This window comes from Lygodium microphyllum, chromosome 2, assembly GCF_053477565.2.
Source record: "Lygodium microphyllum isolate KBCC chromosome 2, Lygodium_microphyllum_v1.1.10, whole genome shotgun sequence".
NCBI lineage: Eukaryota > Viridiplantae > Streptophyta > Polypodiopsida > Schizaeales > Lygodiaceae > Lygodium > Lygodium microphyllum.
Window position 1 is genome coordinate 5,804,663 of NC_141136.1, and position 22,450 is coordinate 5,827,112.

General features: G+C 44.0%; 1 protein-coding gene across 1 annotated transcript; it reads right to left on the reverse strand.

Moving 5' to 3' along the window:
* Window positions 1–1,615: 1,615 nt before the first annotated feature.
* Window positions 1,616–19,354, reverse strand: LOC148039437 (uncharacterized). Its single transcript, XM_087664988.1, has 3 exons — window positions 19,096–19,354; window positions 2,294–2,358; window positions 1,616–2,195 (listed from the first exon to the last, which is right to left on the reverse strand). The coding sequence occupies exons 1-3, from the start codon at window positions 19,241–19,243 to the stop codon at window positions 2,127–2,129; spliced, it is 282 nt and encodes a 93-aa protein (XP_087521114.1). The 5' UTR covers window positions 19,244–19,354; the 3' UTR covers window positions 1,616–2,126.
* Between the last annotated feature and the right edge of the window lie 3,096 nt (window positions 19,355–22,450).

Sequence of the window (22,450 nt, forward strand, 5' to 3'; positions counted from 1 at the left end):
TTGTTCGCATAAACATAGTCTAATCTTGCTACTTGCCACATTGTGCCTTTCTTGATTAATCACGCATCCCCCCCATCTAAGACGTGTCTTCATCCAAAAGGGTCATATAACAATCATCCATTAGCATAGATTTTAAATCGACTCTACCACTAAGTTTGTACAATAATCCTCCCTTATCAATGAATGATTTGGCTCTATACACAAATGTCACATGTACCTTTTGACCAACCACTTCTACTTGCACTGCAACCATGTCGCTTTCAAATTTGCAGTTGTAGATCTTTAGATTCTTCCCCAAGCATCTCTCAAGCTCTCCCAAGTCTTCACCAACAATGATTGCACATGCATCACCCATGTCCATACCATCATCCTTTCTCTACTACCTCATGACTTTTTCCTACTCATTTGCATTTTTCAACCATCATTTGTTAAGTGTAAACTTTAAGAGGTAATGGACGTTACTTATAACAATAAATGCTTTAATAACTTCATTTCACAAAGGTTGTTCTTATTCATGACTTGTTACAGTGATTCTATTGGGGTTTAGAAGTGTTTCTTATTCATGCTCTTCCAAGCCATACTTGCAAATAATGTTCATCATCTCAAACTTGGACAATTCTTGAAACAAAGAATTCATAAGACTACATCGATCCCCCATGAACAAGAAACAAGGGCACATTACCACCCAAAAGAGCATTGCCCTTTTTTCCTTGGAGAGAGAGAGAGAGAGAGAGAGAGAGCCCTTTTTCTTCAATCTTCTAAATAAGATTTCTACACATTTCAAAGCTAAGTGGACCATTTAATTGAAGTTAACAATGCATAATTTTCTTGGGACCTACACCACCTTATCACCGTACCATTGCATAAGCATTTGCCCTAAAGGGCAATGCTAACAATACTTAACACTCTTTATTTCTTATTGACAAGGGTTGATCTTGATTCTCCCCAAGTAAGATTCATTTTATGCCTTCTCATATTGTCTAGGTTAAAGATGACAAGCACACATCTACATTGACAAGGGTTGATCTTGGTTCTCCCCGAGTAAGATTCATTATATGCCTTCTCATATTGTCTAGGTTAAAGATGATGGACACACATCTACACATTTGGCCTAGAGATATAAATTTGTCATTGATGATAAGAGTAACATGTACAAAAAGATATGAGACAAAGAACTATGCATACAAACTCTTTGATTGTCAAAATGCATCATTTGCATAGCATTCACACTCCCAACACACATAAATCTAGAAGAAACCTCATCTAGCTCAAAATCATTTGCATCCTCATTTTCATCATCAAAAGTATACATGCATAGTGCACCCCATTCAAAAACCCAACCCAAAAAGAACCACCCGCCCCCCCCATTAAAAACAATTATGAGGCAGCAAACACCATGTGCAAACCTTTTGACCAAGAACATTCCACGCAAGTAAAGATCTGGTGTATCCCTGCTCCCCTCCAAACTAGGGGGTGTAGATACTAGGTGGCCTTTAGATAAACTAAGTGCCATAAAATATGACTTAATGTAAATGACCCCTTAACATGTATTCTTTCATTGCCTGGAGTGGTTGGCAAACACCTCCCAGACATGAGAAAAGTGTTGGGCCCAAAATCAAAAAATAAAAGAAATCCTTTTTAAAAGATCAAACGATGAGAAATGAGAAGATATAGTCCTTTTTAAGTGTACACTTGTTACGGATGGCATGGCATGAATGTCATTTAGGGAATTCCTCTGCATTGCACTCAAATCCACCTCACTTGGAGCTTTATGAAGGCTTTAGGTACCACCATTTCCACCAAAGTTGCTACAGTTTCTACCCTTGTGGATCAGATCAACTTCACATACAAAGATTAGTGCACACTGTTTCTTTGTCTACATTAAAAAGCCCTATATATTTGTGAACATGAGCCTGTCTAGAAGGATGCTGCTTATCATAGTGAAAATCTGAAATTGTTTTTCTTTGAGACACAGCCCATCAGACATCAAAAAATTCATCAAAGACTGCCCATTCATGACTTTCTAGTTTATATGGTGGACTATGTTTTCTAGTTTCATCCTGAGGTGCTATTGAAGAATCATCTGCGTACAGCTAGGTCATGAAAGGATGCACTCCACATTTCCCTCACGAAGAAGCTTCTTCACTTGTGGTTTTTTCCACTTTAGGTGTGCTGTGTTCCACATATGGTTTAAGCTGCAAAAACAATAAAACATGATAAGTAGCTCCCAAACTCAAACGAAAACCATTTAGCAGAGCTAAAACATAACAGTGTAGTCCAAGGATGTTCTTGCCGTGAAGCCTGTCAAATCTGGAACAACATATTTGGGCAGCCTCTCAGATATCAAGATGTATTTGCCTGTATACAAAAGAGGCACAATGAGATGCAATATTTTTCATGAACTAGCATTTACAGCTAGTTGTTAAAGTAGATATTCCAAAATGAGCGAATGCAAGTTGAGAAGCTGATATGCTTACATCTCTCATATGCAGCATGAATGGACAAGCAGGCAGATATATGTGTCAACACACCCACCCACCTATTACGGCTGCTTGAGGTCACATATAGTATGCTGGTGTTGCTGCGTGTTGTATCACATGCCAAATAGTAGTATAAGCTCATATGCACTATAGTGCAGTTACGACATGGCTGGAGGCTGCATGTTGGACAGCAGGATGGCATGAGTAACAAGTGTCAAGTGATTACTAGTTCTCTACAGGTTCGAAGTTTTGATGATTGATCAGGCCAATTATTCAAGCTTTCATGGCGTTGCAAAGAAGTTGGGCTGTTATGACATAATGTTGCAAGTTGGCAGGCATAGTTTGCATGGCCTATTTATGGCAACACAAACCATGATCAAGGTTGGCGATTGTGAAGATCGTGGCCAACAACAATGGAGCCCTGATTGTGAGGATCAGCATATCCTCTTCTCCTTGACAAGATGTGATGTGAATTGACTGGGGTCATCTCCTTACGATTGCAACTGTGGAACAGTGCAAGCATGATGAGCAAGTGGTTCAAGGGGTGCAGACTAGATTGTTCGTGGCTGCATGAGATTGAGTGAACATTGACCGTGATTGATCATGACTCTTGGATTGGGCAAGGACATGTCAGAGTGCAGCGGTGCGGAAGCGTAGGACTGAGAGAGAGAGACGCAGAGAGAAGAGAGAGAAAGAGACAGTGGAAGATGAAGATCTGCTGTATAAAGTGTGCTGTATACAAAGATATGCAGATATGTACAAGGGCGCAGTGCGCTGGACTGCGTGTCTCCACCTCGACGATGCAACCTGCTGTTCACCTTGAAATCCGCTGCAGTCTGCACGGTCTCCTGTCTGAAATCTGCGAACAGAGACGGAATCTGCGCGAGCCTCCAGCCTGTAATCTGCGAGCAGAAGAGTGTATGCAGACTGCTGAAAACTCGGCTATAAATAGCCAGAATCTGGGCGATCATAAATGGCAGGTCGGCTGCATTAAATGCAGCCGACTGTACTGGTACAGGTCGGCCTGCCACGTGGCAGTCCGACTGTACGGCCAGTCTCTGATCTGCTGACACCCCCTCTTAGAGCCTCGGCGAGGCAGAAGCCTGAGGGATCTGGAATGTCTTCGAAGTAGAGCCTGGGGAAGTGCCTTCGTAAACACATCCGCAAGATTGTCCTCCGTCTTGCAGTACTCCACAGTGATGGTCTCATCCAGAAGCTTCTCTCTGATAAAATGGTACTGGATCTCTATGTGCTTCGTCCGGGCATGGAAAACAGGATTCCGTGCCAAGGCAATGCAACTCTCACTGTCACATTGCAGCAAAGTAGGACGAATCTGGGGGCAGCCAAGCTCCTCCAACAATCTCCGAAGCCACACAGCCTCACATGTGGTGGAAGACGCGGCCCGATACTCCGCCTTAGTAGACGAAAGGGCTACCGTGGGCTGCTTCTTGCTACTCCATGAGATAACACTTGCACCCAAGGTAAAACAGTAACCTGTAGTAAACCGCCTGTGGTCCACATCACCAGCCCAATCCCAGTCGCTCCAACCTGCAAGGACAAGATCTGAACCACCTATGCCTACTGGATAATGAATCCCTAAATCAGATGTCCCCCTCAAATACCGAAGTATCCTCTGGGCAGCCTACCAATGCACCGTCTGAGGTTCACTCATGAACCCCGCCAAGAGCCCAACAGCAAAACAAAGATCAACACGAGTGTTGAGGAGCCAAATCAATGATACAATCAACTGACAATAGCGAGAAGCATCCGCCATGGTGTTAGATATGATCAATGCCCCACCCTCATTAGGTGCTACCAATGATCCATGGTGCTCAAAGTTGTAAGGCCCCCATTATGAGGAGAAGCCAAATGTGAGCCCGGACATTGGTTGAGTCCTGACTTGTATATCAGATGAGGTCTATGTGACCGGATGGCAAAAAGGTGACTGTTGTGGGTCTAATCTTTGGGTTAGACGGAGTGGTTAAGCTGGTAGCAACTCGAGGCACATTGCATTGAGTTGCGTGGTAAGGGAGTTAAAAGGGGCCCCTATTGTGGGGTCCGGAGGCCGCGGAAGCGGCCCCTGGCTGGGGGGTCCTAGGGGGGCCAGCGGCCCCCCTGGCGGGGGTCCGGGGGCAGCGCCCCCGGCCCGATGGTAAAGGGAATATTCCCTGGAATATTCCCTGGCCGACTAGTGGAGGCTCATATGGTAGGTCGGTCAGCAGGCCGACCTAACGACCTTCGCGGGCTATAAAAGCTAAACCCCTTCGCAGGCATCTAACACTCATCTTTCACCCAGTCAGAGTTGTTGTTCCAGCTAGCCTTAAGCTCTTCACCTATCTTCTGTCTAGATCGCCATCTAAGCTTCACACAGTGGAAGCGCACGGGTGGACAGAGCCATCTTTGTATCAGTTGTTTGGAGTTAAAGAATTTTACTGATTCTCCTCTTATCTGTTGTGTACTCTCTATCTCTTTCTCAGATTCTGTTCGCTGCGCCGTGTAATATTTTACATGGTATCAGAGCCCAGGGGGCTCTAGAGATCGGAGAGCGTGCAAGAGGCAAAGGCTTCAACAGCAAAGAGAAACGATGTCGACTCCGGGAAGCAGTTCTGGCGCATCAGGAAGCGGTGCAGGAGGTGGTGCTGCTGTACCGGCTATTCAAACACTGAGGATTCGTCCACCAACCTTCAGCGAAGGCAAGTTAGATGGTACAAACTACACCTTGTGGAAGTTCAAAATTACAACTATCCTTGATTCTTATGAGCTTCTGGAGACTGTGCTGGGGACTGACGCAGAACCACAGCCTACCCCCGACCCATCAAATCCTAGTGTGATGATTCCTCCGAATGCAGATCTTCTACGAGCTTGGAAACGAAGGAATGCAGATGCATTGTGTGCCTTAGTTACAAGCTGTTCTGACAGTGTTTTGACTTTGATTCAGCATACAACCAAAGCGTCAGAGGCTTGGAATGTACTAAGGAGTCAGTATGAAACACGAAACCAAACAAGGATTCAAAACTTGGAGAATCAACTAGCAGCGGAGAAGTTTGCTGAAGGAGAGACGGTTGAAGCATTCATCACTCGGATTAAGAATCTGTGCGACCAGATGGCTGGCGCTGGGATACAAAAGACTAGCGAAGAGCTAGCTCGGAGGTGTCTTCGGATTTGTCCACAAAAGTTTGATGGACTAGTAACTGCCCTTAATACTCAGGTGAGACCTCAAGCTTTGACTTTTGAGGAGTTTTGTGCATTATTAATGGAGGAGGAGTTGAGGCTGAAAGCCCGAGAAGGAAGCAACAATGGAGATGCTGCATTCTCTGCCAATGCAAAAGGCAAAGGTGTTTCCTCCACCAAAAATGATGGTGACAAAAAGAAAAAGGGCGGCAAGAAGAAGTTTCAAGGAGAGTGCTTCTACTGTAAGAAGAAAGGACATGCAATTGCAGATTGTCGTGTCAAGAAGGCAGATGAAAAGAATGGTACCCTTAAAACTAAAGGGAAAGAGACAGCCAATACGGCTGAAGCAGAGTTGGAATTATTCATGGCGACCATTGAGGAAGTGTGCTCCTCGGCGCAAGAAGAATCTACCACTGACTCTTGGGTGTTGGATAGTGGGGCCTCCCGTCACATGACCAACAAGAAAGGTCTATACAGTTCTATGCAGCCTCTACAAGAATCCATCACTGTGACGGTTGGAAATGATGCTAAATGCCCTGCTGCGGGCACAGGTACTATTTCTTTTGTTGCTGCAAATGGTGAAGTCAAAAAGCTTTCAAATGTGTTGTATGTTCCCGAAATCAGGAGAAATCTCTTATCAGTTGCTGCCATAACTGATCTTGGTCATGAAGTGAGGTTCAAGAAGACAGGTGCAGAAATTATTGATAGTGCTGGCACAATTGTTGGCAAAGGAGAAAGAAGGAACAACCTGTATGAGCTAAGTGCTCTTACAGCCACCGCTGGAGTGGGCACAAGTAAGCTTTGGCATGAAAGGTTTGGACACATCGGATTTGCAGTATTGAAGGAGATGCAAAAACAAGGTATGGTTGCTCACCTACCTACAATAACTGAATTGAAGGAACCATGTGAAGCTTGTATGATGGGCAAGCAACAGAGAAAGGCATTTCCACAAGAAAGCAAGAATAGAGCACATGCTCCTCTAGAGTTGGTGCATGCTGACTTGTGTGGTAAGATGCCTACACAGGCCTTGGGGGGATCTTCTTATTTTATGTTGATTGTCGATGACTACAGTAGGAAGATGTGGGTGTACTTCCTTCGTGATAAGGCTCAAGCTTTTGGTAAGTTTAAAGAATGGCTAATACTTGTTGAGAATGAAACAGGGAAAAGTGTGAAGAAATTTAGAACAGATGGTGGTGGTGAGTTCAACTCAAAGGAGTTTGAAGGCTTTTGCAAGAGCAAAGGGATCAAGCGTCAATTGACGACGCCTCACACACCTCAGCAGAATGGTGTTGTGGAACGCAGGAATCGTACCATTGTGGAGATGGCAAGATGCATGCTAAAGGGCAAGGGATTGCCTAACCATTTTTGGGCTGAAGCTGTTAATACTGCAGTCTACATTCTAAATCGGAGCTACACAAAGGCTCTCAAGGGAAAAACACTTCATGAGGCTTACACTGGTAAGAAACCATCTGTTTCACATTTCAGAATTTTTGGATGTGAATGTTATGCACATGTTCCAGATGAGAAGAGAAACAAGTTACAACCAAAAAGCAGAAAATGTATCTTCTTGGGTTATAGTGATGAGCAGAAGGCTTACAAGTTATATGACCAAGAGGCAAAGAAGATCATCGCGAGCCGTGATGTGGTGTTCAAGGAGGAGCCGCATACAGTGGAGGAGGAGAAGGCAAGGTCTTCCACTTTATCATCAAGCGAAGAAGTAGTCCACTATGAACCTGTCCCGAGAGCTATCCCTATCCTTAAGGAGGAGGAAGCATCATCTTCAGATGATGAGGAAAAAGTTCACCAACCTGACATCACCCCACCGGAAAAGCCATTGCCGCGCTGGGTGAAGCAGCTCTATGACCACAATAATCCTATGCCTGCATCTGTTGAGGAGAAGGCAGACGGACCAAGGAGGTCTCAGAGAATAGAGGAGCAAAGGAGGGCTTCTGCTCACATAGTCAACATGGCCTTGATGGTTGAGATTATGAGAGAAGTAAAGGAGCCAACTGACTTAGAAGAAGCACTTGCAGATCCATCATGGAAGGCTGCTATGCAGGCGGAGTATGACAGCATAATGAAGAATGACACTTGGGAGCTAGTGGATCGGCCAGCAAAGCGGAAGATTATTGGCACCAAGTGGATCTGGAAGGTAAAGTACAAGGCGGATGGTACCTTAGAAAAGTACAAAGCTAGACTGGTTGCCCAAGGATTTTCACAAGTTGAAGGGTTTGATTTTCAAGAGTCATTTGCCCCAACTGCCAGAATGACCACTATTCGCACGGTACTTGCAGTGGCTGCCCACAAGAAGTGGCCAGTGTACCAAATGGATGTTAAGTCAGCGTTCTTAAATGGTGACCTCAAGGAGGAGGTGTACGTGGCTCAGCCACCAGGGTTTGAGGCCCCCCATTCTGAGAACAAAGTGTGTAAACTGAAGAAGGCATTGTATGGGCTGAAACAAGCCCCCAGAGCATGGTACCAGCGGATAGATAGGTTCTTTTTAAACCTAAACTTCAAAAGATGTGCCTCAGATGCTAACTTGTATGTTTACAGGGATGGTAAAAAGTCTGTAGTGATTGTCCTATATGTGGACGACCTTCTTATTACAGGTGACTATGAAGATATGATCAACCAAACTCGAAAGGCTTTGAGTTCTGAGTTTGAAATGACAGACTTGGGCTTGCTGCACTATTGTTTGGGGATTGAAGTCTGGCAAGAGCCAGGAAAGATCTTCATCTCTCAGAAGAAGTATGCATGGGAGATCTTGAAGGCATTTGGCATGACCGAGTGCAAGGAGATAGCTACACCTATGGAGGTGAATGTAAAGTTATCCGTTGAGGATACATCAGCACTAGCAGACATTGGGAGGTATAGGAGGTTGGTCGGCAGTCTAATCTACTTGTGTAACACCAGACCAGATATCAGTTTTGCTGTTGGTGTTTTGAGCAGGTTCTCAAACAAACCTCATGAGAGTCATTGGAAGGCTGGGATGCGGGTGCTCAGATACTTGAAGAAAACTCTTGACTATGGTATCACATACAGTTTCGGAACTTCTCTTGTGGGGAACTGTGACTCAGATTGGGCAGGAGACATTGATTCCAGGAAGTCAGTTTCTGGTTATTGTTTCTCTTTGGGTTCAGGAATTTTCTCTTGGATTAGTAAGAAGCAACCAACAGTGGCATTGTCTTCTACCGAAGCAGAATACAAGGCAGCTTGTTTTGCTGCATGTGAGGCCGTATGGTTGAGAAGGATTCTATGGCATATGGGAGTGCAGGATGAAGAACCAACTGTGCTGAGATGTGACAATCAGAGTTGCATCGCCATTGCCAAAAATCCAGTGTTTCATGCACGCACCAAACATATAGAGATCCAGTATCACTATGTGCGTGATTTGATGGAGGATGGGATAGTGGAATTGGTCTACTGTCCAACAGAGGAGAATGGAGCAGATATCTTCACCAAAGCACTTACGAAGGATCTGCTTCAAGTTCATCTTCAGAGACTCGGCATTGGGCCGAGGAGATAGTTCACCTATGGGTGGACATTGAGGGGGGGTGTTAGATATGATCAATGCCCCACCCTCATTAGGTGCTACCAATGATCCATGGTGCTCAAAGTTGTAAGGCCCCCATTATGAGGAGAAGCCAAATGTGAGCCCGGACATTGGTTGAGTCCTGACTTGTATATCAGATGAGGTCTATGTGACCGGATGGCAAAAAGGTGACTGTTGTGGGTCTAATCTTTGGGTTAGACGGAGTGGTTAAGCTGGTAGCAACTCGAGGCACATTGCATTGAGTTGCGTGGTAAGGGAGTTAAAAGGGGCCCCTATTGTGGGGTCCGGAGGCCGCGGAAGCGGCCCCTGGCTGGGGGGTCCTAGGGGGGCCAGCGGCCCCCCTGGCGGGGGTCCGGGGGCAGCGCCCCCGGCCCGATGGTAAAGGGAATATTCCCTGGAATATTCCCTGGCCGACTAGTGGAGGCTCATATGGTAGGTCGGTCAGCAGGCCGACCTAACGACCTTCGCGGGCTATAAAAGCTAAACCCCTTCGCAGGCATCTAACACTCATCTTTCACCCAGTCAGAGTTGTTGTTCCAGCTAGCCTTAAGCTCTTCACCTATCTTCTGTCTAGATCGCCATCTAAGCTTCACACAGTGGAAGCGCACGGGTGGACAGAGCCATCTTTGTATCAGTTGTTTGGAGTTAAAGAATTTTACTGATTCTCCTCTTATCTGTTGTGTACTCTCTATCTCTTTCTCAGATTCTGTTCGCTGCGCCGTGTAATATTTTACACATGGGAGAAACTAAATGGAAAGTGGCCTTCCAGTTCGGATCCATAGGAGTAGAAAGGGTCCGACAATCCTCCATCGCAAAAGAAACCAAGAGCTCCTGTACATATCTCTGCTGAGAGATGAAGATCCCCCTTTGAGATTAATAAATCTCATGGCCCAAGAAGAAATGGAGTAGACCCAAGTCCATCATCTCGAACGTCCGATGTAAAGCTACCTTCATCTCTTTGACCTTCTGTGCATGATCACCTGTGACAATCAAATCATCAACATACAACACAAAAAGCACACAACCAACCTCGGAAGTGTGTACATAAAGCTGCGGATCGGCCTTGGAACGCCGATATCCCAACTGTGTCTGAAGGAACGAATCAATCTTCTCGTTCCATGTAGGCGGAGCCTACTTGAGGCCATACAAGGCCTTCCTCAACCTGTAGACTTTCCCATCTGAAGATCCAAAGCCAGGAGGCTGCTCTACATAGATCTCCTCCTTCAAATCACCATTGAGGAAGGCCAACTTCACATCCAACTGGTAGACAAGCAATCTCTTATGGCCAGCCAAGGCAAGAACAACTCGCATAGTCGCCGTACTAGCAGTGGGGGCAAAAGTGTCATGACAATCAATCCTTGGGCACTACGCAAAACCTTTAGCAACAAGGCGAGCCTTGTGCTTGTCCAAAGAACCATCGCTAAGGTACTTGGTCTTGAAGACCCATTTGACGCCAATCACCTTCTTATTCAGGGGGCGAGGCACGAGTGACCAAGTGCCATTCCTCTAAATAGCCTCCAACTCAACTTCCATAGCTTTCTTCCATGGTGTAGACTGTAAAGCCTCCGTCACAGAGGTGGGCTCTCGATCCTGCATAACACGGATCATCAAACAATAGGTAGAGCAAACAAGCTCCGTAGAATGTGCCTGGTGCCTCTGTGACCGCCACAGACCATCCTGCGGTCCCCACTCCTCAGGGACCTCCTCGATCCTTGAATCACGGAGTGTGTCACGGGCCCAACGAGGAGACCGGACCTCTCCTCGTCTCTCTCCATCAGCTGAAGACTCTGGGATATCCACCGGTGGTAACTCCTCGGGGGTGACCGGTGGAACAATAGACTCTTATCAGAAACAGAATCAGAATCAAAAGGCGCGAGCTCCAAAGGAACTGTCGCGGGAGCCCAACTCTCCCCTGGATCTCCAAGAACGGGATGCTCCTCACCCGCTGTTATGGCCGGAACCTCCACAAACCGCACATCTCGACTGGTGTACATATCCCGCTTGACAGGATCATACAAACGATAGCCTTGGGACTGAGAGCTGTAGCCAACAAACACCTGTCTTCGGGAAGCTGCTTCAAATTTATCACGATGAGCCTTGGGAATGTGAATATAGGCATCATACCCAAAAACCCTAAAATAAGAAACATCGGGCTTAGTCCCAAAGTAGGCCTCAAAAGGTGTCATCCCATCAACGGCCGAAGTGGGGGATCGGTTAAGGATGTGGACTGCAGTAGCCACAGTCTCGGCCCACAAAAACTGAGGTGTCTGTCGATGCTCCATCATGGTGCGCGCCATCTCGATCACACTTTGGTTCTTCCGTTCAAAAATGCCATTTTCTTGAGGAGTGTTGGTGTTAGCAAACTCCTGGTGAATACCTTTATCTACACAAAAACGAGCAAACTCATTAGAAACAAATTCACCACCCTTGCCGGATCGCAAGGTCTTTAATCTCCGGCCTGATCGGTTCTCCTCAAAGAGAAGCCAATCCTTAAAGTGGGAGAAAGCTTCTGAATTCAATGCCAAGAAATAGGCCCATGTCATCCTGCTGTAGTCATCTACGATCAACATGAAGTACGAGCTCCCTCTCAAGGACTCGTTCCTCATAGGGCCACAAAGATCTGTAGATACAAGCTCCATTGGGAAAGTAGACCGCCGCGAACCTTTGTTGGGAATGGCATCCCTATGTTGCTTCCCACGAATGCAAGAGACGCATGGCCGCTGGCTCACCACTGTGTCCGGCAACCCTCGAACAAGCTGTTCACGGGACACCCTCCAAAGATAATCATAGTTGAGGTGGCCAAACCGAGCATGCCATAGCTCTGACTATGTCTGAGAGGTAAGAAGAAGAGTAGAGAGGGCAGTGAAAGACTTCAATTTGTAGATGCCGTTCTCCTCATATCCAGATGAGAGAATCTTCCTTGACCCACGATCAAGGACTCACACCGAATCACTGTCCAACTCCACCAAAAGTCCAAGGAAACAAATCTTATGAACTGACAATAGATGATACCCTAAACTTGGTACATGCAAGACCTCGGAGGTATGGGAACCACCATGTCCATCTGGAATAAGCTGCATCTCACCCCGTCCTGCAATAGACACCGAAGAGCTATCTCCAATAAGAATCTGCCCACGCGAGGGTCGCAACTGGGCAACACCATTTGATGAAGGAGTCGTGTGCCGAGAGGCACCACTGTCTACGATCCACTCTCGAGCCTAGGGAGTTGTCATCGCAGCATCAGAAGCATTCGGTGTAGAGTCCTCAATGACAGCTAGATGAAGAAATGCAGCTGATGAGGGTGCAACTACCGCTCCAGAATCCTTCATGTCCTTCTTGTTGGTGTCCTTCTTGTCTTTGTCAAGGCAATCCTTCTTCCAATGACCGGTCTTTCCACCAATATGGCATGTGGATTCTTTGTCCTTGTCCTTGTCCTTCTTTAACTTGTTATCCCCCTTCTTCTTCTTTTGGTCCTTCCCCTTCTTCTGAGAGGCTTGACCTGTCAGTGCCTGAGACTTGGAAGCATTCTGTCCCTTCAGTTGTTCCTCTTGGTCCAAGACCATAGGAACCAACTCTTCCCACCGAAGAGTGGACTCTCGCCCCGAAGCAATAAGGGCGGAGTAGAAAGCACCGAATCGTGGCGGCAACTAGGACAATAGTGTGATCGCCATGTCTTCGGAGAAAATCGGCTTCCCTGCATTCTGAACCTGCATCTGAAGCTGTCTAAGCTTGTTGATGTGCTCCCGCAACGAAGAAGACTTGGTCACGGACAAGGTCCGCATCTGCACCTCCAAAGAAACCCGCTTCATAAGGGTCATCCGGTTATACCTCTAATCAAGCTCTAGCCATATCTCCCGAGCCACCGTCAAGTGCTCAATGTGAGCTATCACAGCTATAGAACAAGACAGAAAAAGAAAGGAACGAATCGAGGCATTCAGTTTGTCCCACTGAGACTGTGCCTTGGCCAACTCCGCACGAGCATCGGAAGAGAGTTTAGACTCATCTCTCACCGAGGGCCGGTCTATCTCCTGTACAAGCTCCGACAAATCGTAGGACTCAAGGATGGCCAACATCATCACGCACCAAATGCAATAATTGTCGTCATCGAGCTTCTGATCTGCAGGAAAAGCCGGTAAGAGAGGCACCTTCCGGTCCATGATCGTCTGGAACTCCAAGTCAATCTCTGTAGACATCTTCACCTGTAATGCCTTTACAAACGCAAAAGCAACCCCCTCTGACTGTGAAAACGCAGCCTACTAGGGCTCTTCCGCGTCCCGAAACTTCTTCACCCGCTAGAGGCAATGAAAAAGCAAAACCTGCACTTGAAAGCTGAAAACTCAAACTTCCTCCTCATCAAACAGCAGTAAACAGCAGCAAATCCACCACCTAGACTCCTTTCCCGCACGTCCACACTCGCTTCAACCTTGTTCCAAGGCGCAGCCCTCCCGCTCGCCCTCGAATGCTAGAAACGCAGCCTTGTGTCGCGATGAAAACTCCTCTTCAGGTTGGTTTTTCACTCAGTCAACCCTTCTACACTACTCTGATACCATGTCAGAGTGCAGCGGTGCGGAAGCGTAGGACTGAGAGAGAGAGAACGCAGAGAGAAGAGAGAAAGAGACGATGGAAGATGAAGATCTACTGTATAAAGTGTGCTATATACAAAGATATGCAGATATGTACACGGGCACAGTGCGCTGGACTGCGTGTCTCCACCTCGACGATGCAACCTGCTGTTCACCTCGAAGTCCGCTGCAGTCTGCACGATCTCCTGTCTGAAATCTGCGAACAGACACGGAATCTGCGCGAGCCTCCAGCCTGTAATCTGCGAGCAGAAGAGTGTATGCAGACTGCTGAAAACTCGGCTATAAATAGCCAAAATCTGGGCGATCATAAATGGCAGGTCGGCTGCATTAAATGCAGCCGACTGTACTGGTACAGGTCGGATTGCCACGTGGCAATCCGATTGTATGGGCCGACTGTACGGCCAGTCTCTGATCTGCTAACAAGACATGGTCCACAAATATGATGTGAGGGCATCAAGGAATGCCAATATCCCAACTTCCCTTGGACGAATGAGTCTATTTTCTTGTTCCAAGCACAAGGAGCCTATTTGAGACCACAAAGGGCCTTCTTCAACATGTACATCTTGCCATTTGATGAGGAAAAGCCAAGAGGCTGCTCAACATAGATCTCCTTTTTCCAATCTTCATTAAGGAAAGCAAACTTCAAATCAAGTTGATAGACTCGCCATCTCCTATGGCTAGCAAATGCAAGAATGGCCCTAATGGTAGCCTTCTAAGTTGTGGGTGAAAAGGTGTCGTGTAAATCGACCCCTGGCCACAATGCAAAGCTGTAGGGTATGGAGTTGATGTGTGCCAAGCAAGCTATGGAGGATGAAGCTCCATATGAGAGAGAGAGAGAGAGAGAGCGAGCGAGCAAGAGAGCTCTTGCAAGCACACAACAAGCTGAATAGATTGATGTGATAATTTGTGATGAAAGTACAAGTTAGGCTTAAATATATAGGCTAAGGTATCCACCCAAACCTTAGAGCCTTATTAAAAGCGAGGTGATGTAAAAGGTATTCACACCTAAACACCCACTTTTATGCACAATAATGTGTGTTCACAGATGGGGATAAAAAAATCTTAAAAATCTCCCCTTCGAGTCAACTAAACCCATAAAACGCAACATACAAGAAAGAAGAATAAAAGGTCTTACCTCAAAGAGCCAGTGTGTAACCAACCTTCCTTCCGTGGATGGGTGGTAAATCCCTGATTACAACTTAATTACAACAACAACAATTAATGCAAATCTGAAAATACAAATTTACCTACTGATCTTGGACAATGCACTCCTGATTGGCCCCAAAATTGGTGCCCCTTTCGGTATTTCTTTAGCTTTATTGAAAAAAAAGTTGATTTAAAATGGGATTCTCCAGATCCCCTTCGCAATCCAAACTCCCCTTGCTGTCCAAAGTGAGCAGCAAGTCTTCAATTTGATTTGTCCCTTGATTCAAGCATATAATTGGTCTTCACCCACTTCATAGATGATGGAAATGCCTCAAATTCAATGGCTGGCTAGTCCTCCACCTGAATTTCGCTGAAATTCACCTTCAGCCCTGTTGAATCCAAGTCTTGGAGCTTCCAATTTCTAGTACACTTCCCAAGGCTGATGCTAAACCCTAATTTGAACAAGGCTATGAAATGGCTGGGAGATAACAGAGAAAGCCATAGAGAGAGAGAATTCAGAGTTTTGTCAGGAAGAATAACTGAAAATCAGTCAAATGCAACTGCTACCCTGCCACAATAGCTTGTCGATGCAAATAACTGAAGAAAATCAATCATTTACTACTGTTGCCCTCCTGTCTCAACGGCCTGTAGATGTTGTCACCTGCTGTTGATTGGTCTTCTCTTGCCTTTGGCTACCTCAAAATGTCCTCCAATGGCTGCAAATCAAACCAATAGCATCTCCTCCCTCTCTCTAATAGGTCGAATACACTAAAAATGCCTCTCTTCACCCTCTAAAGACGTTTTTCAGTTTTGCATGGGCATTTTTGACAAGTGGCAACCTTTCCAAATGGTTTTTCAAGCATTATCCATAGTTAAATATTAATTTTCAATCTTTAAATATTGAAAATTAATCTAATAATTATTTCAATGCCCTGGAAAATAATTTGACTGGCCAATAATTAAATTGGCTAGCCAACTTCCATTCCCAAGTGTGTCTGTATTATCTTTGGCCATCAGATTGGCGTTAGGTACCATTAAACGCCACTTCTCTAATGTCACCAACTAACACTTATGGCCAAATAAATGAACTAGACCAACAACTCGCACCAGATACCACCACGTACCTCTGCGGCATAACTTATAGCAACTTTTGCCTTTGACATTCCGTAATTTCCTGGAGTCTCGAGCTTGTAAATTTACTCTAACCCCAATGCACTTCACATGTACAACATTTACTTAACCATGTGATTAAAATTAATCCACATGTTAAGTGGGGTTTCAAAAATACATGTCCTCATGACAGTGTCGAAGCCTATACACTTATTCAAGAAAGGAGATACATAAGTGAGAGAAATGCACAAATGAAGGATGATCATGACATGGTCTATCGAAAAACTCAGGGACCTAAAGTAATGCATGGATCGAAAGTACGTGTGCATGGCTCAGAGGCTGATCAAAAGCTAGCATGGCTTAAAGACACTCGACACATGACTAGAGGCCAAATACGTGGGTATAGCTTTTAGGATCAACTCAAAGATCATGCGGTAAGTGGTTACAATTTCCCCTAAAACATAGCTTCTTATAGAATTATTTTAAAAAATGTATTAATTGTTTTGGATAAAATCCAAGTAGAGTACCGCACACAGTAAGTATTTGGGAATGTCTTAACACATGTATGGGCATAGTCAATCTCTAATTCCAAAACACATTATTTATTTATTTAAATTTGATTTAAAAAGCATACTGATAGGTTTCAACATTGTCAAGAGACAATGATTGAACAGATAGATGGGGCAGCCAAGCTTTGTCTATATAGGTATACAAGTACACAAGTTCCAAAGAGAGGAATACCTGACACATCAACTGAAGTCTGGCAAGTTCAAATCCTAGAGCTAGGATTGACATCTAGGTTCATGATGAGCTAGTTATTTGACAAAGAGTGGGCTTGGCTCCTAGTCCAAGCTCACATGAGGGGACACTTTGGCAATCTTGGCCAAAGGGAAGGAATCTATGGTCACATATGTTCAAAGGCATTTTTGATAGGATGGTCTAGTATGCTATTGCAAGACGTTGCTGATAGACACAAAGATCTATTATGACTCTTCTATATTTTTAGGAGCTCGTACAATCAAGATCGACATCAAATTCTCTCTGAGGCACCTTAGCGGTAGCTTAATCATCCACTACTTGGATATCCATGGTTCTACTTTGGTGGTTCTTTGTTGAATGGACTATGATTAGCCTTTATCATTGTGTCATTGTATTGTATCAGATCACCCATGATCTAAGAGGGTGTTAACAAGATTGTGAAATCATGTGTGAGCCTATGTATCCTAGATAGGCTAGGTATTTAAGTTTGTATTTTAGGCATTACTTTAGTGATTTTTGTGTGGTATTTTATGCATGTCATCCAACATTAAATGATAGCCGACTAGCTATCATTTTAGGTCTATTTTATGCCTATTTATTTTGTGGCTCCTTCTCCCATTCAATCATCATCATTTTTCAGGTGGTCTTCCTGTTGGAGAGAGAAATCAATGTCAATGCCAACGCAACCACTAACTCATTGTTGTAAGAATCATTCTCATGTTTGGTATATGGATTCCATTTCCCAAGCACATCTCTAAATTCTCTTCTTTTACAATTTTTTTCTATTTTCTTTCTCTTCTGTCTTGTGTTTATCAATTTAGTTCAACACTTGTCTATGCTTACCTACTCCTATTTTGGCATCATTTTCTCCTATTTATACCGAGTTCCCTTCTCATTCAGTCACATCATCACTTGCACAAGAGATAGCCCGTACCATTGCCTACACATCCAATGATTCACAATAATACGTGTCATTGTCTTGTTTGGTAAATGGGTTCCATTTCGCAAGCATTCTTCAAAGTTCTCTTCTTTGCAATGTTCTTTCGTGTTTTTCTCTTGTATCCTTGTGTTTAACAATTTATTTCAGCATCTATTTATGCTTTCATTGCTACATTCATTTCTGACAACAATTTGCATCTAAGGCAAATACAACTCTATGGAGGAGAGAGAAGAGAGGTAAAGAGGGAGGGAATGTAACCAATCTTCCATATATCAACTATTACCAAGATGTATTGACTCAATAATTCAAACCAATTCGATGCTCATAGAACTTGAAATATTACTCTTTGAGTATTTGAAAATGATTAAATGCTCATCCCTTCATTCAAGAATGGCCAAAGGCCAAAACCCCCTATATTACAATTGGCCGTCATGGATGAGATGCCCAAGAGGACAAAAAGGTTAATCGAGTGATCAAATTGATCCAAAAGCACAAATGACTTAAGTCATTTTCACTCGTGTGATTACATTGACTACTAGCTCACATAATGAGTCATTTCCAAACAAAAAACCAAATGCTCATAATCAAAGAAACAAACCATGAACTAGTAAGCCTTTGCCATAAAGCTCTCCAAAATCCAAATTTGGCGACTCCTAAAAGTTAGAAGGTTAATATTTTCGAAAGTATTTTGTTCGCATCAAAGGCTCCAAAATTTTGCAAGAAACAATTTAGTCTTCAAAACGTATTTCAAATTCTCAACCAAAATTTCAGCCACATGCCTTGTACACTCTTGTCTAATACTCCTCCAAGCAGCCCTTTCTTCTCACCTTAATCAACTAAATACAAAAAAGCAAAATTCAGCTCGCCGTCCACTGTATGCAAAAATTAGGGTTTCAAAACCCTAATTTTAAGATTTGCTACAAATCAGCCCATTGTATATGGTTCGGGCACTTTATGCCCATGGTTAATTTCAATAAAATCCTACAAAGGTGGAGGGTTCAGTTCCCCTCTCATCGTGCTATCCTATCTTCTTTTTCGTAATCAAGTAGCTATCTTAGTGGTAAGCTAGTCTTATCAGCCATCTAAGCCAAGTTTAAATCTCCTTTTTTTACTTCTTTACTAAATGACTGAGCACATGTAGGAATCGAACTCAAGACTATCTAGTCAACGTACATTTAGCTGAGACAAGGGCCAATACTAGCTCTGTAAAACCTAAAGAGGTGATGCCTGATAACATGATCGTACTCTAGCTCCGCAAAACCTAACAAGGCAGTGCCTGTCATGCCTGTTAACCTGCGTTCGTGTTAAGAATAAAGCCAACGCTTAAAGAGAAAGGCCGGGATGTGTTCTTACCTTTGCTTGTGTGTCGACCAGTGGGAAGGCAATTCTTGCCTTTATAGTAACCTCGAGGCCCTTTCTTCGAAGTGAGGATGTCGAGGCTAGCGCGATGCTTGCGCCGCACAGACGAGCGCAGGTAAGACACGAGGATGCCGAGAGCCATCCCTGCTTCGCGCCGGTATCGAGCCCTTCGCTTTCAGTTTGTTTGTTGAGGAACCTTTAAAAAAACTTCGAACTCCAAAAAAAAAGGAGGAATACTCGATGATGGGAAAATTCATTTGTGGCAAGCCACGCAAGGATAGATATTTAGCACCCATCTCGATGGACTATTGGAAGAAAGAGGTAGAACTAGGGGTCTTAAACTTCTCGATGTTCAATCTAAAGCTACAAGATTAAAGATCAAGTTGCTCAATAATTGCTAGCAACAACAAGAACCATAGTCGGAAATGCTCATTGAGCTCCTCTTTAAACAAAACAAGAAGTTGTGCATGGATTGGGGCCTATGTAGTAGAGATATTATCTTCTCTCAAGCACTAATTGTGATTTTTGGGCATGGGTAGCGCCACCCCCCACCAATAGCTCTAGTTCTCCTGAGGAGAGGGAAAATACTATTGGGAGTAAAGGCGCCTATACCCAGCCGCCCATCTACCAATTACACTGACAGTACCCGCATTGTGTATTAGTTACTTGCACACTTGTACATGACGTGGCGAGCACCCATCACTGTCACTTTATTCTTTATTCTTTCAAAGCGACATTTGAATAAAGGGAAGGTCGGTCACACATTGTGACTATAGGAGTTCCCACGTCTTGTGTCTCACTCTCTCTCTTACTTTTGATTCTACTATGTGCTTCCACTTCAGGGCTTACTCCCTTCAACTAATATCAGTTCCATCTCCCCCAAGAGCTCGAGCCTGTCAACCTAGCATTACTTCAGCTTATAGAAAAAACCTTCAGCTCTCAGTTTCAATGGCAGCCCATGGATTCTTCATCCCAAGGTATGTATTGAGCTCTATCTTCTACCCGACTTCTTCCCTCCCTTTTGCAACTTGTTCCAAGGCATCACTCGATTTTTTTGAGCACCTTAGAGTGCTCCCAAGGCCTCAATACCAACAACAAGAGCAGCAACAGCATGAATTGTGAATATTGATGCTGCCCACTCCTTGACAATCTTAACCCCATCCTCCAACTCCTAGCACTATTCTCAGCACTTGGCAACCTTTGGAATCTTCCCGACATCGTTATTTTCATCTTATACATCATTTGAAGCTCCTGAGATCAGCCATTGATTCATAGTTTGTGACAATCTGCTATCATACAATTCAAGACAACGCTTCACGTCTAGAGGTCACTTATGCTTCCTAGGATGCCTATTTAATACAATATCTTTTGGGGATGTTACGCCAAAGTATTAGAATACTCTAGGACTGATTTGAGCACTCTTTTGCTCCTTTTATAGAGGTTTTGCATTGCTATAATAAGCAGGGTTGAAGTTCATTTGGTCAGCGGAATATATGCCTATTGCTTCTCAAGTGCTTATCGACTAATTGGGTTGATATACCAATGCTCATGGTACATGTTACATGCTTTGTCATGACTCCAAAATGCTTTTAAGCAGTGATTGGAGCTCATTTTGATTGACATTGTTTGTCATTTACCTACAGCAAGCATTCTTTGGGACAATTTATGCCTATTATCCTTGGATGATGATCCTTGGGCAATCCTCTTGGATGTTTTTTTGATATGGATACTACATGTCTTGACTATGCTTGACGGATATTGAGCCTTGCCTTTAACTTGCTTTTGAGTTATTCTAGAGCTTTTAGACATTGATATTGGTTGTCAATCACCTACTTGGATGCTTTGCCACCAACTACTTTCACTTGGATGCTTTGGATGTATACACCTGGATCTTGGATGTTTGATGCTATATATATGATGTATTTAAGCTTTGCTTGCTCATTTCGCATCTGACTTTATTCTAGTGGGAGTCACTTCATTGACACTTGGATATTACATTGAGCATTTGGTTATGCAATTGAGCTTGATGGTCTAACACTGAGACCGTGGGACTTAGTGACATGTACATGCTCTTATCATGCTTTATATATGTAGTTGATGCTTAGTGGGCAGATCTGACATTACTCTTGGACCAGCACATGTCCCTATCACAATGTTGTCAGTGATATATGTATCTTGGTTGGTTATGTATTGAGCTCTCGTTACATTGCCAAGTCCGTTGTGCCTTCAGTTAGTCTCCTCTATTACTTATGAGACCCACTCTATCCATGATGGTTATGCCTATGGGATGTATCTCAATCTAATACATTGATTCTTTGACAATTCTCAATGCCCATCACATATTCACTCATTGCTAGTTGGAGTTATTTCCTAGTAGTTGTAGTTTATCTTATATCAGTGATTGCCCCTCTTTGGCATTGATTTCTTCTACTGATATACTTCATTTTTAGCATGTTGTAATTGATGTTTATTGCATTGTTTATGCAAGCAGTGACCTCCATTTGACAATTCTTTACATTGCATTTGTGGACTACTTGATCAAGACTCCTTGTTTTCAACTTGACCTAGTAGTGGTTTTGGATTTGATTTGCAGGTTATTACAGCAACCTGTTTTGTATTGGCTGATAGATTCCGAGGCTTCCTTTCATGTGACCCCTCATAGAGAGTGGTTCCACTCCTATCATAGTTTGGTTGGATTTGTCCATTTGGGTAATGACTTGGAGCTAGAGATAGTTGGTATTGATGATGTCTAGCTGCAATTTGGTTCAGGCTGCATGTTTACTCTTCATGATGTACATCATGTACCGGCTCTCACAAAGAGCCTTATCTCTGCTAGCACTTTGGATGATGTTGGCTATGTAGTTTCTTTTGGTGATTCCTCATGGAAGACTACTCGTGGGAATCTTGTCATTGCACATGGTATTAAGTCCAATATACTCTATCCTTTGCTTGTACTTGGGTCAATTGACCATGTTTTGGCAATGGATGCAGTTGCACATATATCTCTTTTGCATTGTCACATTGGGCATATGTCCTTAAAAGGAATGAAAATGCTTATCCGTTTGCATAGTATCTTCTACCCCTTGACTACAAGTGTTTTGGGTCTTGCAATCATTGTTTATATAGCAAACATACATGTAATATGCATTAAAGTTTGGTATGACACGCATGGATGAGCCATTGGCTCTTGTTTATTCAAATGTATGTGGTCCCATGCCTTGCGAGTTGTTAGGTGCTGCAAAATATTTCGTTATCTTCATTGATGACTATACGCATAAAGTTTGGGTATATCCTATTAAGTAGAAATCGGAAGTCTTGGCTACATTTTCAGTGTTGGCTTGCTTTGATT